Source organism: Leiobunum rupestre, chromosome 2 (assembly GCF_980474605.1).
Source record: "Leiobunum rupestre chromosome 2, qqLeiRupe1.1.hap1, whole genome shotgun sequence".
Taxonomy (NCBI): Eukaryota; Metazoa; Arthropoda; class Arachnida; order Opiliones; family Sclerosomatidae; genus Leiobunum; species Leiobunum rupestre.
The window spans coordinates 78620021-78636374 of NC_143385.1; the positions used below are offsets into that span (position 1 = coordinate 78620021).

Below are 16354 nucleotides of genomic sequence, written 5' to 3' on the forward strand. Positions count from 1 at the left end.
TCCTTTTTATTTCTAATTGATTGAAATGTAAACCAATCGTGTTCTTAATCATTTTTATATATTTTGATGTATTTCAAAGTAACTTAAACGCATTCTGAGCCTTCTCGCAAGCTCAAAATTTGTGTTAGCGTTGAGTTCGGGACTACTTATTTTCTCTCAATTTTTTCTATGAGATAGTAGCGGCAATGAGAGTAGCGGAGGTTTCTCTAACTATGCTGTACAGCCAAAGGTAGCGGAGAGAGGATTTTCAGCTCCCTGGAGGGACTGATTTCTAACTCTTTGGGGCGTATAGTTCATTCCTTCCCACATATACTTTTACTCTAAGGTTCGACTTTCACAATAAAGATTGAAGTGAGATTGGAATAGCTCGTAGCACGCGTCGCGATAGACTCCATCGCCATTTCTTTTATATCAAAGAACTAAAAGCTTCCTATGTGAGAAAGTTCAGTTGGCGAGAGTGCGTTTAAATCGATCAATCCTGCTGTACTTCCCCAAAAAACTAATAATTTAGCGTCTGCTTGAGCCGCTAGCTATCTATCAATGGTGAAAAAAAGGGGGCGTCACGATAGTTTTCGGTTGCGAATAGTCACCATCGTAATGTGGAAAAATGATTGAGCCCTCTAATATCATCAAAAATTTATTTATTTATACTTAGGGATAATGAAGTGGTTAAGCCTCCCTCTTGAGAACGTGAACGGGGAACTTGTAGATTAATTGATTGTACAGAATCTCTTAATTCCTAGAAGTTCCCGTTATACGTTTTAAATGGCTGGCTTAACCTATAAAGTGACTATGCTGAGACGATTCGTGGACATCACGGTCAAATGTTCCCCTGGCACGAGAGGGGGGGGGAGGGAAATCGTCACCGGGGTTCGCTTCAATCCAATGAGATACCGCGAAAATGAGCTTATTTTTCGAGGTGAAATCTCGCTAATGGTATCCTCTTGAACCATCTACCTAATTAATTTCAATAATCGTTTGGGAAGAAAACATTGTAGACCGTCATAGATTGATATTCTACAACTATTTCACTGGTAAAATATGGTTTATCAATGGATGATTTTACAGTTTACAATTTTAAGCGAAGTAATAGACCTGATATATTTTGGCCCCTGATGCGATTGGTCGGGAAATTCTCGCCCAAAAAGCAGCGCCGAACCTTTGAAAATACAACAAAGATCATTCTTTAACACAGCGGGAAATAAGGAACCCATTAATTTAATCTTTCTTAATTTGGTTTACATGTTTATTCCGCTGGGGTTCAACTATAACAGGGTGACCATTCTTCCTTTATTTTATAATTTTTCCTATATTTCAATGCTTTCCCTAATTTTCCTATAATTTAACCATTTTTCATATACTTCAATGCTTTCCTTAATTTTCCTTTAATTTAATAATTTTTCCTATACTTCAATGCTTTCCTTAATTTTCCTATAATTTAACCATTTTTCCTATACTTCAATGCTTTCCTTAATTTTCCTATAATTTAACCACTTTTCCTATACTTTAATGCTTTCCTTAATTTTCCTTTAATTTAACCATTTTTCCTATGCTTCAATGCTTTCCTTAATTTTCCTATAATTTAACAACTTTTCCTATACTTTAATGCTTTCCTTAATTTTCCTTTAATTTAACCATTTTTCCTATGCTTCAATGCTTTCCTTAATTTTCCTTTAATTTAACCATTTTGCTATACTTCAATGCTTTCCTTAATATTCCTATAATTTAACCATTTTTCCTATGCTTCAATGCTTTCCTTAATTTTCCTTTAGTTTAACCATTTTCCTATACTTCAATGCTTTCCTTAATATTCCTATAATTTAACCATTTTTCCTATGCTTCAATGCTTTCCTTAATTTTCCTTTAATTTAACCATTTTCCTATACTTCAATGCTTTCCTTAATATTCCTATAATTTAACCATTTTTCCTATACTTCAATGCTTTCCTTAATTTTCCTTTAATTTAACCATTTTCCTATACTTCAATGCTTTCCTTAATTTCCCTATAATTTAACCATTTTTCCTATATTTTCCTATGATTAGATATTATTATTATTTCGTGAGGTTTTTTCGAATTTCCCGCGTGCCTAGTTCGCTTTTCGTAAAACAGATGACGGTCAATGTACTAAATCCCTTTGATAAAATGTCAAGGTTTTTCAAAATCGTGCATGCAGATAAAATGTAAACTGCTTCTCCTAAGAACTGCACTGAACGGAATTAAGAATATCGTCGTCTGCTTAAAAGAAGTTCCTTTTATATTAAAACAAATTTAAATTTTATTAATGCAAATTTTCCTATATAATCCTATATTATCAAAGAAAATACTCCTATACTCTCCTATAAATCGACTGTAGAATTTCCTATATTCCTATAATTATTTGGATGTTTTTCAGTGGTCAACCTGCTATAAATACCCTCTACACTGCATTTTAGTGTGACACTAATTAATCAGTTTTCAATCGTGTAACTTGGTCTTGCCTTTTTAATATATTAAACCAGGTTATCGTTTATACGAGTTCTTGTTCATCTCTGCTGCTATAAACTTCTAAGATTATCTAAGAAAATAAAAATAGTCCTTCAATTTTTGTAGATCAACTTATAAACATTAATCATAAAATTATAACCACCTTTTTAAAATTTCATAGAAAATCTCTAAGTGTTTTTGTATTTTATTTTGTAGATACACAGTCGTATGTACTGAATTTCCATGGAAGAGTGACGCAGGCGTCAGTAAAAAACTTTCAGATTGTTCACGATAATGATGGTACATTGACATTTTAATCTACAGACTGCTTTGTTTGTGTTTTGATAACACACTTTTGTATGAAGTTGTTACTAGGGGACAAACCAGATACTATGGATTAACTAATTAAATTCGCTCATGGATGAACCATAACACGACAATAATTTAAGATATGAGTTTCGATTGCCACTTGAAAAATATTCCCGCGTAGTCTAACGTTAAAATTAGAATGACAAACAAACACAAACTCGGATATCTACCCAATGAGGTACATCCTTTAGCCAAGCTAGTTACTTAATCCGCGTAGAAACTAATTAAAATAAAAGCGTATGCAACATAATCACTTATAACATGAATGTATTCATTTCAACCATGAATATCGAACTGCATTAATTTAGATAGTCTAGCCCCAGTCGCTAGGATTGGAGGGGCTTAGTTATTATGAAGTTGGTCACGACACTCAAAAAATGTATCGAACGGCAACGTTTTGAAACTTGACTAGCTTTTAGTGCCAAGGCTTAGCGCGAAATTTAGTTTCTATAATTTTATTACGCATCGTTTCGATTGAACGAAAATAGTCAAGAATATTAATAGCACATTCCTTTATTTATGATTATCATGTAATTTTGTTGAAGTGCTAGTATTTTTCTAAGTATCACGAATCATTTTCTTCGCCGGTTAAATCGCGCAATCCCGGAAACGTCTCCTCATTGGCAGAAAGGCACCTTAAGCCCCAGAAGGCAGAAAGGGTCATGGTTGAAATGAATACATTCATGCTTATAAGATTGCCGAGAAAGTTCGCGGGATATGAAGTAAATTAGGTCTAGATCTCAACTATGTGACGGCAAACGCTTAGAATCTAGTTGAAATCGGTTTGAATACCAGATTTGAACAGTAAAATTGAGATAAACTCACAATGAGAGCTGGTGTGTGAACACGACTTCATACAAAGCTGGTACAAATGCGGTGAATATGAAAAACATTAGAATGCAAGGATGTTAGCTAGTTTTAATTCAATATTATTATAAATAATAACTTAACTTGGTTTCATAAGTTGACTACATCGTGATGCAGTTTGGTCGAGTTTCGGAGGATGTGTTTACGATGGACTACGGATACCCACTTTGCTGTCTGCAAGCGTTCGCAATCGCTCTCTCGAGTTTCGACAGCAAGTTGGCTTGCGAATGAAGGATTATCAGCTGTTAACTACCAAACAAACGCTGTGTTATATACATATATTATAATTACGTTAAAACTTTAGAGTTAAGAAATTGCTCTTCTTGCACCGTATACTTTGTTACATACCTACAAATACAAAAGGACATATACAAAAAAATAAATGTATGTTCGGTATATTAGAAAGTCGAATTAAGGCTCTAACGTTATTAATGGAAATTATTTTATCACATTTTCATCTTGTTCGTGTACACAATTTCCGTGTAATAATATAATTCAAAAATATATTACATTAGCTAAAATATAAAATAAATTACTCTAAATATAATTGTCAAAATCCTTTCTTACAGAAAACGTAAACACATTTTTACCGCATTTTGACTATATTTTATAGAAAAACAAACATAACGACGGTAGTGTGGGCGAGTAGTGTAGGGCGCTGGTTTTACGAAACAGTCACTTCGAGGGGCGCAGAATCAAATCCCGTCGCGGCATTTCGTAGATATTTTACAGACACCAATTCAACGAAGGCAACAGTCTCTTCGAGGGTGCGGCTTCGAATCCCGCCGCTGTCATTCTGTTGTTTTACAGAAGTTTTCTTCTAAGTAGGGAGCGTGCGAAACCTATTTACATGTTTAGACGATATTTTAAATAACACATCTCATACCGTGGCAGTGTGGCCGAGTGGTCTAAGGCGCTGGTTTTAGGCACCAGTCTCTTCGGGGGCGCGGGTTCGAATCCCGCCGCTGTCATTATTATTTTTACATAAGTTTTGCTTTTAAGAGGGCGCGTGGAAAATATATATACGTCATTTAAGCGATATTTTATATAAAATATATATTTCCAAAAATAAATAGGGGGAGAATGTCTATCACTGCCTTCAGATTTTACCTTCCACCATTCTTGACACCCTTTTTAAAGAGCTAGTGATCAAGTGATATTTCTAACCAATAAGGATAGCACATTACGTGCGAAGTAGTGCCTTTTTGGTATTCCGGTCCGCGTTCAAGATGAAAATTTTGAATTTTATTCCCTGGCAACCATGTCACCGCCTAGCGATTTCAAATAGTCTCTCTGTAAAATGCTGACCATTATTTCCTTCGATAACGGTTGATTTTAATTAATAATTACTATATCAATTGTAAAATAAACAAAATGCTCATAGCTATAGCTATTATTTCAGTTAAACTTGCAAATTGTTAGGCCTTAACATCGTAGATTTACCAATTAGTCGATCCGATCTCTGCTCTTAGATGGCGCCACGCTCTCCACGATTTAAGTGAGCGTTATTCAAGTTACGGTATATTACTTTTCAAAAGTCGTGTTATTATTTTTAAAAGGTCGCATTTTAGTTTCTATCATATATCTACTTTATTTAGGAACTAAATTAACCAAATTATCGAAAGTAAAAGTTTAATATTCACGTATTTAATAGAGAACTATTTTTCATCGTGGCGGAGTACAACCGATACCTTTGTATCCCTGTAAAGAGGCGAGTGGGAAGTCATTTCCGAAGCCCAAAAATTTTACCCGTCAAATAAGACGTCGTGCGGTGGGACCCAAGTGCCAGACTTTCTCCCCCTATTTGCTTTTGATATTACTAGGGCAGTGTGGCCGTGTGTTTATAGGCGTTGGTTTTAGGCACGAGTCTCTTCGGGAGCGTGGGTTTGACTACCGCCGCTGTCGTTATGTTGTTTTAAAGAAGGTTTTCTTTTAAGTAGGGAGCGTGGAAAATCTATTTACATTTATACGATATTTTATATGAAATCCACATTACCGTGGCAGTGTGGCCTAGTGGTCTAAGGCGCTGGTTTTAGGCACCAGTCTCTTCGGGGGCGCGGTATTGAATCCCGTCGCTGTCTTTATTATTTTAACAGAAGGTTTGCTTTTAAGAGGGCGCGTAGAAAACCTATATACGTCAGTAAGACGATATTTTATATAAAATATATATTAAAAGGGCAGTGTGGCCGTGTGTTTATAGGCCCTGGTTTAAGGCACGAGTCTCTTCGGGGGCGCAGGTTTGATTACCGCCGCTGTTATTGTGTGGTTTTACAGAAGGTTTTCTTTTAAGAAGGGAGCGTGAAAAACCTATTTACATCTTTAGACGATATTTTTTATACATCAGATTGTTGTTTTTATATACCCCGTGCACCGCCAAAGCATTACCGGGGTTACTCATCATTTGTCCTGGCCGAGCCGTCGACCTGTATACCAAAATAGGAAACGCTTCCTAAAACACGTACACAAAACAGTATACACCCGTATATCTGCACCACCTACTCATGACTCACTCGTGAGTTCGTCAAAATTCACAACGATATAACGCATTACGCGTTCAAGATCGTTGATCATTTCGTTATCCAGATTATGGAGTCCATTCTCATGGATTGGTCTCCTTAACAGATGGTGCGTTTTCGGACAATTACGAACATAGTGCTCTGAGTCTGCTTCCCGAGCACCGCATTTGCATTTGGGCGATGCAATATGACCCAAGTTGAACAGGTAAAGAGGGAACTTACCGTGTCCACTTAGGATTTGCGTCAAATAGTAGTTCGTGTTGAAGCTACCATTGACCTTAGGAAAGTACTTCTTAGTTACCTTTCCTTTCTCACTCTCATCCCATGACTCCTGCCACCTTTGAGTCGTCACCTCTTTGAGCCACCTTTTAATCACCAACTTAGTTGGCTTCATCTCCTTCTCCTCTGGAAGATCGGTTGCTGACTTTGCAAGAAAGTCAGCCCTTTCATTCCCTGCACACCCAGTGTGCGACTTTATCCAAGTAAAGTTGACTTGAGTCTCCATCCGTTTTAATACCCTACGGATATCATGGCATAAGCCATGATTGTTTGTATGATTGCTTATTGCTTTTATAGCAAAAAGACAATCTGTAAAAACCGTTGCACCATCACCAGGACGTTGACCATGCGTCCTTAACCAGCCAATACCCTCATGTATTGCTAAGAGCTCAAGAGAAAACGCATCCACCTGACATCGTTATACACCTCCACACCATCTCTGTACACAGCAAATGCCACTCCGGCACCCCGACCGGATAACGAACCGTCAGTAAACACCTCTATCCCATTGCCATTGGGTAGTTGCTCTGTGATGTTTATACTGCTACTGACCGCTGGGTGGTCCTCCCATGGGTCGCCTGGGTAGAGGTAGTTACCACCACGTAACTCCACCCCACAATGCTTACTGTCTTCCCTAAAAGAAAAGGACCTGAACACAGCAGCTTCCTGACTCACCACCAGGTCTAACGGTTGAATACCAGCAAGCATCCGCAGCGCATCGCTCGAGACAGTCCGGTAAGCACAAGTAATACGAAGGGCCGCAATTCTCTGAATTGAGCTCAACTTCCTCACCATCACACTATTTTGCGTGCTCTTCCACCAAGCACCGTAAGCGTAAGCCACTACTCTCACAATACACCCATTGTAGATAGTCCTTAACGCTTTATGGTCGAGGCCCCACTCAACCTTTGCAAAACAAGCAATGCTTTGCACCAGCTTCGTCACCCGGACACTTACTTCCTCGAGATGAGGAAGAAAGGAAAGCTTGCTGTCGATGGTGACACCGACAACTTTCAACTTGTCAACATTTGCAATGTTGACGGCTCCCATCTTATAGATTGGGAGCCTTTTCATTATGGATTTTGCGGCGAAGGTGATAGCCGCCGACTTTTTAATGGAAAAACTCAGCTTATAGACTTGGCTCCACTTAGTCAATTTATCCACGATCACCTTACCCGTGGTTTCGAGAGCACGCCTGGACGTGCCCCAAAATAATGACTGCAAGTCATCCGCGAAGGCTTGGATTAGAGAATCCTCTGGGTACTCAATCCTCAGTGCGCTATCCATAACCACATTGAATAGCAGAGGTCCACTGCATGAACCCTGAGGGCAGCCGCGGGTCAGTACTCTCCGTACACAGGTACTACCTGCCCTCACCACTGCAACTCTATCCTTCAGATAGTTAACATATGTCTCATATATGTTCTTCGGACACTTATAGTTCCTTAAACCGTGTAGGATTCCTGGAATCCACACATTGTCAAAAGCACCCTCGATATCTAGAGATATCAGACTGGTGTGACAATTATTTTCTTTGTTATCCCTGATTTGGTTCACCATATTGGTTAGACAGTGAGTCGTGGATCGACTATGTCTAAACCCAAATTGCTTATCGCTAAGCAATTTGTTGCTGTGGAGAAAGTAATACAACCTTCTTGACAACAGCTTATCAAGCACCTTCCCTACCACCGGAAGAAGCGAGATTGGCCTGTAGGCCTTAGCGTCCTGCCTGTCTCTGCCTTCTTTATAAAGAAAAACTAACTTAGCAACCTTCCAAAGTTTTGGGAAGTATCCCATACTGAGGCAAGTGTTGAAAAGCCTGACAAACAACGCTGGGCAAGCTAAGAAAAATATCTTGAAGAGCTCGATGGTGATACGATCCTCACCAGGAGCCTTGCCCTTCTTAAAAGAGTTGATAGTCTCCAAGACCTCATCACTCGAAAATGGCTCATCATTCTGACTCATGAAGTCTTCGTGCAATGACTCCCTTATTGTCGTATGAACCTCCTCATCATCATTTAAGGAGTCCTCTTTAAAAAGAGTATCCATCAGAGTAGACCACGTCTCCTCAATACCTGAGGTCAAAGAACCATTCGGTTTCTTGATGCAATTTAATGCATTCTTACATTTGACCTTCTTTGTGGCCAACTTATAGGGTAGGGAGAAAGGATCCTCCCTTGAAACCCTAGTGCAGAAATCCTGCCAGGACTTAAGCTTTGAGTCCGCTATAAGTGCTTTATAGCTTTTTGACTCACGACGGTACTCGACCTTTAGCGCCTCCCGGGCTGCATGGTCCCTGGTTCTTTGGAACCTCCTCCTGAGCGTTCGTAACTCCTTCCTCTTCTCACTGAGTTCGCTCGTCCACCAGGGAGTGGACTTGTGCCCCTTATTCTTACGCAACCTTGAACATTTTTTTGAACGCTCAATAATGAGATTATTAATCTCCACCGCGCATGCCTCGACCTCAACCTCATTGTTGAGTGGAGACTCCATCAACCTCTCCAAGTCAGGCACGATAATATCTTGTAACCTTTCAAGATCGATATCCTTGACACGAATTGCATTCGAATCATTCTCCAGGACAAGATCACCAATTTCAAAGAAAATGTATTTGTGATCACTGCATGTTTCCTCGTTGCTGACACGCCATTCAATTACTCTACTCGCAATTGCCATACTGGATACCGTAAGATCCACCCAACTCTTACCATTAACGGTCCAGAACGTCGGGCCACTACCCGGATCGTTCTCGACATTCAAATCAAACGAGTTGAACAAGTCGATTAACAACCTACCCCTCTCATCGTGATGCTTTGATCCCCAAAGCGCGTGATGGGCGTTAAAGTCACCACACAAGATAACCTTTTTCCACTCTGTACTTCCAATTGATTCGCAAACTTATCGATATGGAATTCAATGTCATCATTTGGTGGTATGTAAATGGAGAACAGGCATAAGCTTAGATTCCCCAAAAGCACGTCCACCACAACCATGTGAGAGTCTTCGTAGAGCACGATCACTTGTGCCTGAGGGTTGAAGACAGCTACAGCTGCCTTTGGATTGTCCTGGGAACATACGATCCTTGTTCCCATGGGTAAACCTATTACCCGACCGTTAATTGCATATGGTTCCTGTAGTAAGGCAATGTCTATAGAGCCTTCCTGGCAAGACTGCCTAAGCGCAGAGGTTGCAGTTTTGCCCTTGCCTAAGTTGACCTGCAGACAGCTTAGCTTCCTACTCACCTCCATAGTTGGTTCTACTCTTTAGAAACTCCAACTCCTTCTTATACACAGGACACTGGCCATCCAGGGCTGAATGCGCAGTGTTGTGTTTGGTATTCTTGTCCCTATTACTCAGGGCACAGTTTCTGCAAGTTTTAAGATCACTCTTACAATCCTTGTAGCTGTGATCCTCTGAGCATAGGGAACAATACCTTCTATTCTCAATGCACCCACCTTCTATGTGTCCAATCTTCATGCACTTAAAGCATCTTGGAAGATACACATAACTTTTGACTCCAACCACAGAGTAGCCCAAATTGAGCTTCTTTTTCGCCTTCCACGAATTAAGCAGGGCTGGAGGCCCCTCCAGCACCCAGTTAACACCACCCTTCCTGTTCCTCAGCGAGAACTTAGGGACAATATCCGTCTCCTTGCAGGAGAGCTTATTGTTGCTTATAAGCTTAGCAACAATTTCTTCCTTTACGATGTCCTCATCAACACCGTAAAGGATAACCCTAGGGTTATTGAGCTTTGGAGCTCTAACACTAACTTTGTCTGCCAAGGCAGCACAATCGCTGATTCCCCTCTTCAGCTTCTCCATATCCTCAGCGGTTTTGACCTGTACCACCAGACCCTCATTCCTACAGGACCGGACACTCTGAACACTTATTTGCAGTTTGGAGGGATCAACCTCCTTCTCTAATCTCTTCTTGAGAGAATTAGAAGTCTCACCTTGCTCTGTGGGATAGAGCAGTACCACATTTTTTCCCCTTGGCGGAACCTTCGGTCCCCCTTTCTTAACGGTGGACTTTTTCCTGCCCTTGGTAATTTCAGGAACCTTTGAACTTACATTACTGGCTGCAACAGTAGCGAAGCTCATTTTCTGCTTTCTGAGATCTTTCACAGTCTCATTAAGTTGTTCAAAAGCACCCTGCACCCTAGCAAGTTCCAGGTGACTGGTGTATACCATGGTCTCCACCGCTTTGAAGACCGTCCTGATCTTCTGTGCAACTGCCATTTGCACTTTATTGTCCTTGTTGCAAAGGACTCTATCTAGGGCGAGGAATTCCCTAGCGAGTGTAGTTTCGACACTCTCTTTAACCGCCTCTTCTACCTCTGGAAAGTCATTTCGAGGTCGCTTGGACCTCTGGAAGACAGTGTCTTCCGAATCGGAAATTTCTTGAAACTCGAGGAATCCAGTTTCAAGGTAGTTGTTTTCGGTAGCCATAAAGAAAAACAAAACATTTCATCTACCCCACTCACCGCCCACCACGGAGCCCAACATGGGTATCTTGCAAGCAAGATAAGTGATATGAGAGAGATATACCCAGGCACGGATAACTAGCAGTATCACGATGCCCAGTTAGTCCTCCCTACCGGGGACTACAATCCCCGTATAGGAGCCGATTGATCTACGTCGGACTAGCGTAGACCTCCTGTCTAACTACACTCAAGGACCGAAGAGGCGTGTTGTCTGAAAACTAACCGCAGTATGTCAACAAACTCAACCTCCAGGACTCCCATCGCATGGCTTACAGGTCGCCGTCCACGGCAAACAGATGGGACTAGTTTTAAACAGGCCATAGTCAGGACCTGAAACCTCGACAGAGGGTGGTTACTATCGGTTAGGAATCTAAGCACGACCAATCTGGTATAGGAGACCTTAACCCAGCATAGCCCGCACGTCAAACAATTCCCTTAAGCCCCCCACCATCAAGGTGTAACCGTTAGGGGGATCAGTCACTTCGGTCGGGGTCTCTCCGCCGGGACGAGCTGGTCACAGGATAAATCAACTGCGCCAACGGCCCTTTGTGTCAACAACCACCTTAAGCTCCCCACCATGCAAGGCGTGACCATTTGGGAAAACTGGGTCGCGTTTAGTCTGGGGTTGGGGAAACACATCCGGTTTCTTACGTTCGAAGACCCACCAGTCCCCGTCAGCTTAGCCCCAACCCGCGCTAGCCCCCTTACCACGGCAAGGAACGACCCTCAAGGGGGCAATGTGGACGACAAAAGATATGGGCTGCAGGTTAATCCAAAGAGGACTCGGGTGACGCGCCAAACCTTCACTTGGTCTGGGTTTACTATTGAATCCGGCCAGAGAAATCGGACGTAGTTTCGTTCCTTCGGAGCAATAGAGATGTGCGAGAAAGCCTGCTGTATATCTGCGGTTATCGCGATCTTGTGTGTACGAAAGGTTCATAGTGGCTGTGTCGTACAGTGGAGGGTTTCGGTTAGGTCCTGATTCGGTGCATTCGTTTTACGAGGACTTGTCCCTTTCGCACGCTGATCCGTCGAAAACTATTCAGACCCTTGAGATAGTCCTATCTTCTTTTATTACTGGATGGTGTGTTAGGTAGAACACCATGTCCGTCTTCGTGTCCGGTTTTGAATCTCGAACTTCTTCAATTATACCATTTTTCGCGTAATCCTAAAAAATGTTGTTGTACTTTTCTAGCAATGATGGATTCGAGTATAACCTTCTCATCAGTCCCTTTAAGCGTTTTTCAGCCATATCGTAATTGTTCGGTAGGTTCCGAAGTTCCGGTTCCGTTTCCTTCCATGGAAATTCCACTTCGTGACGTCCATTTTTAATCGTGGTAGCTTTCTCGAAATGCCTTATCATTTCTTCTGAGGTAAGGTCTTCTCCTTCCGTTTCGACTACGCCAATTGCTTCTTAATCCCTGAAGGCTCGAAGTTCTCTCCCTACTATGTTTAATTCTTCGGTCGTCACTACATTCATGGTGATGGACTGAGGGATTTGTGTGGATAATTGAAATTGGGTCGAAGTTTGGTCGGTTCCGTGGAGAAGCCATCCAGAATGACTCTTCAAGACGACGAGAGTGTCATTAATTCTTTGGATATGTCCAGTCAGGGCCTGCCAATAATAGTCGGGTCCTACAAGTATTTCTACTCTTTGACCGTCCGCTATTCCAGAGGTTGGTTGATCTCCCGACTTTCTTATAGTCCTACCAGGAACCCTTATTCTTGCCATACTGATTTCTGGGATTTCCAGCGCCTTAATCGTCAAATTTTCATCGTCGAATAGAGTTTTCAGGGTAACTATGACTCGCCGGCATTCTGTCCGTTTCTAGTCCTAGCTCTTCGGACAATTCCTTTCTAATATAAGTTCGTTGCGCTCCACTTTCGAATAGGCACCGAATAATTTGGTCTCCTAATTCTCCATTGGCTGGTACCTTAGCCGTTTGAAGGATAATCTCTTCTACCGGTTCTGTTTGAGTTTGCTTCGTGGTCAAAGTTTCATTGCCAGTTGAATCTACTCTTTCTTGGTTGTTCCTTGGGTTTTCTTTCGGTCTGTCTATTCTTTCGCAAAGAGTGCTATGATGTTTTCCTTCGCATTTTTTACAGACGATGAATTCTTCACTATCTCTCGCTCTATGTTTTCCTATAGCGCATATGAAACAATTACCCAGCCTCCTGAGGTTTTCCCTTTTTTTCGTTACATCGTAGACTCGGCAGTTTTCGTAGGAGTGGTTGCTTCTTCTGCAAAATAGACACCGCGTTTGATTCGTTGAACTTGACGACAGGGTGGAAATTGATGAATTAGGTAGTTTCGATCTTGTAGGTTGTTCGCTCTCGCGAATTGGTGGTCTATAACTACTTTGGTAGGTGTATCCGGATTGGGTAGGCCCTCATGTCGAATTTCCGTGATAACTGCTCGCTCTTTCTCGAGTTTCAACTTCTTTTCGAAACAATTCAACTAATTCTATAATGTGCCCTGCCTCGTCGTTTTCTCGCCTTCTGCTTTATTCTCAGGTGATTTCCATCGGTATGCGTTTCACTAACAGTGGGCATAATACCGTACCGTAATGTCGGATATTCTGTCCTATTCCTTTCAAAGCGGAAATCTCCACTTCAACCTTGTCGTAAAGTTGAGGTAACGCTACGATGTCAGAACCGCGTTTTACGGGTTCTAGAGCGAAAAAATTTTCAATATGGGTTTTGACTCTCGAGTCTCCTCTTCCGAATCTTTTGCTTAATATTTGTACCGCAACTTCGTAATTGGCATCGCAAATTTCTAATCCGGCTATAGCGCTAGCTGCCTTTCCTTCTAAATACGACTGTAGGTAAATAAGCTTTAGCCAGTGTGATGTAATAGCTGGGTTTCTATTTACGACCAAAATTCACTCCATTTTGTGTCATCGCCCGAGAATTTAGGTACCACTAATTCTGGCAACTTGGCTCCAATCCATTGTTGTGGATAAATCTGATTGGCGTTATTTGATTGGCTAATTGGATTTGGTATATCCTATCGTAGGTTGTCCTGTGTTTAAAGAAGTTTGGCCTGTGATGCCGCCTTGCGCTTGATTTGGAAATGTCAATTGCCTTTGATTTGAATTTCCCGCTTGCTGTCCCGTGGCCGAAATGTTTATACCCGACGTCCCGGTGGTGCTGCAAGGACGTATATATTTTAAAAAAATTGTGATTTTTAATGAGAATTTTTTTGCAATACTTTTTTTAAAACAAAATGTTTACTTGTAACAGTAAATACTGATTTTTTAGTGAGATTTTTTTGCAATATTTAAAAAAAATAGTTTGTGATTTTTTAATGAGAATTTGTTTTGCAATATTCTGTATCTGAAACAAATTTCGCAATGAAGTGCTTTACGCTGTAATTTCTAAATAAAAACAAATTTTTTAATTACAATGGTTTTATTACTATGCTTAAAAAGTTAAATCTTAGTATATTACATTATTTCGTACAAATCAAATGGCCTGTCTTGCGAAAACAAATTACATTCAGAAACTGACTCGTTAAATGAACTTTCAAGTACCGAATCTATTTCTAGGAAAGATCTCTCTAGAATTTCCAGATCTGCGTTGATTTCCACATCCATTTCCATTTCGCACGTCTCATCGAGGCTTCCAACAGCTTTCGGTTTTATAATTGGGTTTTGAAAGTTCGTAAGTAAAGCAGCAACTGTCCAAAGCTGGTTAATAACAGGAGCAAGAGTGAAATTGTTTAATTCTGGCAATTCTTCTTTCAATGTGAATCCTTAACGCAGCTATACTTTGAGTTTCGGCAATTTCCTCTTGCGTGAATTGAGCTTTGTCTCGGAGAAACGGTGGAATATTCAATGAAACTGGTACTTTAATTTCATTCAATAGATCGGCAATTAAAAATCCTTTGTCAACCATTATTGAGTCATTTGGTGAAAAGTCGAGGCTTAAGAAGCCACTCTTCCTTGTTAGTTCTTTATCGGATATGTTACCCGTGAAGAGAGCTGACAAAAAAGTAAGACTACCTGATGGACTAACACCAATTAAGCCCTTGAACGTATTGCATGATTTATACGTTGAATAGGTTCCAGATTGTAAGACCAGAGAGTGCGGAACTTGGCACTTGATTTCAGTGGCATCCAACAAAATTCTCGTACTCGGATATTTCGCTTTAAACTCTTCCGGCATTGTATAATCAACTTTTCTCGGGTTGGCCATATATTGATTTGCCCTAACTGAAGATACATAAAATTTATCCAGGAAATAGTGGTCACACTAACAACACTTGGTGAAATTCTAAAGCGACGAGCGAGATCTTTTACGAAAAGCCCTAATCGAAGCCTCATAAGTACCATAAGAAACTGATTTTCGGTAGACAACTTTCGTGGGCGTCCCGCTGGCGATGGAGGAGTTTTTTTTATCTTCTGCTTTCGGATTCCACCAAATAACATTTTCCCCATTTTCCCCTGGATTTAAAAATTTATAAAGTATTGTTGATATTCTGTTGACTACTTAAAAGTTCTCTCTCATCCATGATGATTGGTGTTTTTATAGTTTCAGACCCAATGTTCTGAGGATGATTTCTACTTTCATCAACAGGTGCATTTTCAATACTATTTTCAGAGTTTATTTCATTAGGAAGTGGATTAATATCAAGCACTGGTGTGAAGTACCATTCAAATTTTGATGGTATCGAACTATCATGAAGCCTTTGTCTTTTACTTGCACAGTTTCTTGCAAAATCAGAACTCAGAAAGTGTAATGAGCATACGTTAACATTGGTAACTGTAGTTTTATATAAATAGTCCCGCCGTCGAATTGCTTGCAGCCACTTTTTCCGCATAGGGTTTCTTGGTGGAACTCTGTGGTATGAGACCTAAACAAAAATCAATTCAAAACTTAGATTTCATGCTTTAATGAACCTTCAAGAGCACTTACTTTTTTTTTTCATTTCTATCCTTCGGTCCCTTTTGTTTACAATTTAAAACTGAACAGTATGTAACTCCCATCTTGTATGTTATTGCCAAGGCTTACTATTATTAAAGAATGGTAGTGATAATTTTCATTAAAATGAAATAGAAACATTTATGGTAATACGTACCATAGTCTTCACTAAAATTAATAAAACTACAAAACTGTAGATAAGAGCTCAGATAGACAAATAGAATTTACACTACAACCCTTAATTTGCTCGCTTTCGCGTTTTTATTTTATGAAGAAATGAAGCGCATAATCAGAAAATTTTCACCCGTCCTATTTGGGAATGCGGGCGCCATCTCTTGACCACCGTAGTCATTAAAATTTCTGTACTATGGAAGTTGCCCCTTTTGCTCACTTCTTTGCATGCGATTTCAAAAAAAGGCTATTGTCCGCGCTTGTAATATGCCTATTCATTT

General features: G+C 40.4%; 1 protein-coding gene, 1 long non-coding RNA gene and 1 other non-coding gene across 5 annotated transcripts in view; 2 read left to right on the plus strand and 1 right to left on the minus strand.

Moving 5' to 3' along the window:
* LOC149959101 (protein king tubby 1-like) overlaps positions 1 to 4247 on the plus strand; it is a 140796-nt gene extending 136549 nt beyond the window's left edge. For all 3 annotated transcript variants that reach the window (XM_090166427.1, XM_090166425.1, XM_090166428.1), the window contains 2 exons: positions 2681 to 2764; positions 3798 to 4247. In XM_090166427.1, the coding sequence (XP_090022553.1) occupies positions 2681 to 2764; positions 3798 to 3931 (218 nt within the window). In that variant the 3' untranslated portion in view covers positions 3932 to 4247. The remainder of the gene's footprint in view (positions 1 to 2680; positions 2765 to 3797) is intronic.
* A 342-nt stretch (positions 4248 to 4589) lies between these two features.
* Positions 4590 to 4671, plus strand: TRNAL-UAG (transfer RNA leucine (anticodon UAG)). Its single transcript has one exon. It is a non-coding gene; the product is annotated as a tRNA-Leu (tRNA).
* Positions 4672 to 15623: 10952 nt separating this feature from the next.
* LOC149959104 (uncharacterized) lies at positions 15624 to 15971 on the minus strand. The gene is made up of 2 exons (XR_016478444.1): positions 15897 to 15971; positions 15624 to 15834 (listed from the first exon to the last, which is right to left on the minus strand). It is a non-coding gene; the product is annotated as an uncharacterized LOC149959104 (long non-coding RNA).
* Between the last annotated feature and the right edge of the window lie 383 nt (positions 15972 to 16354).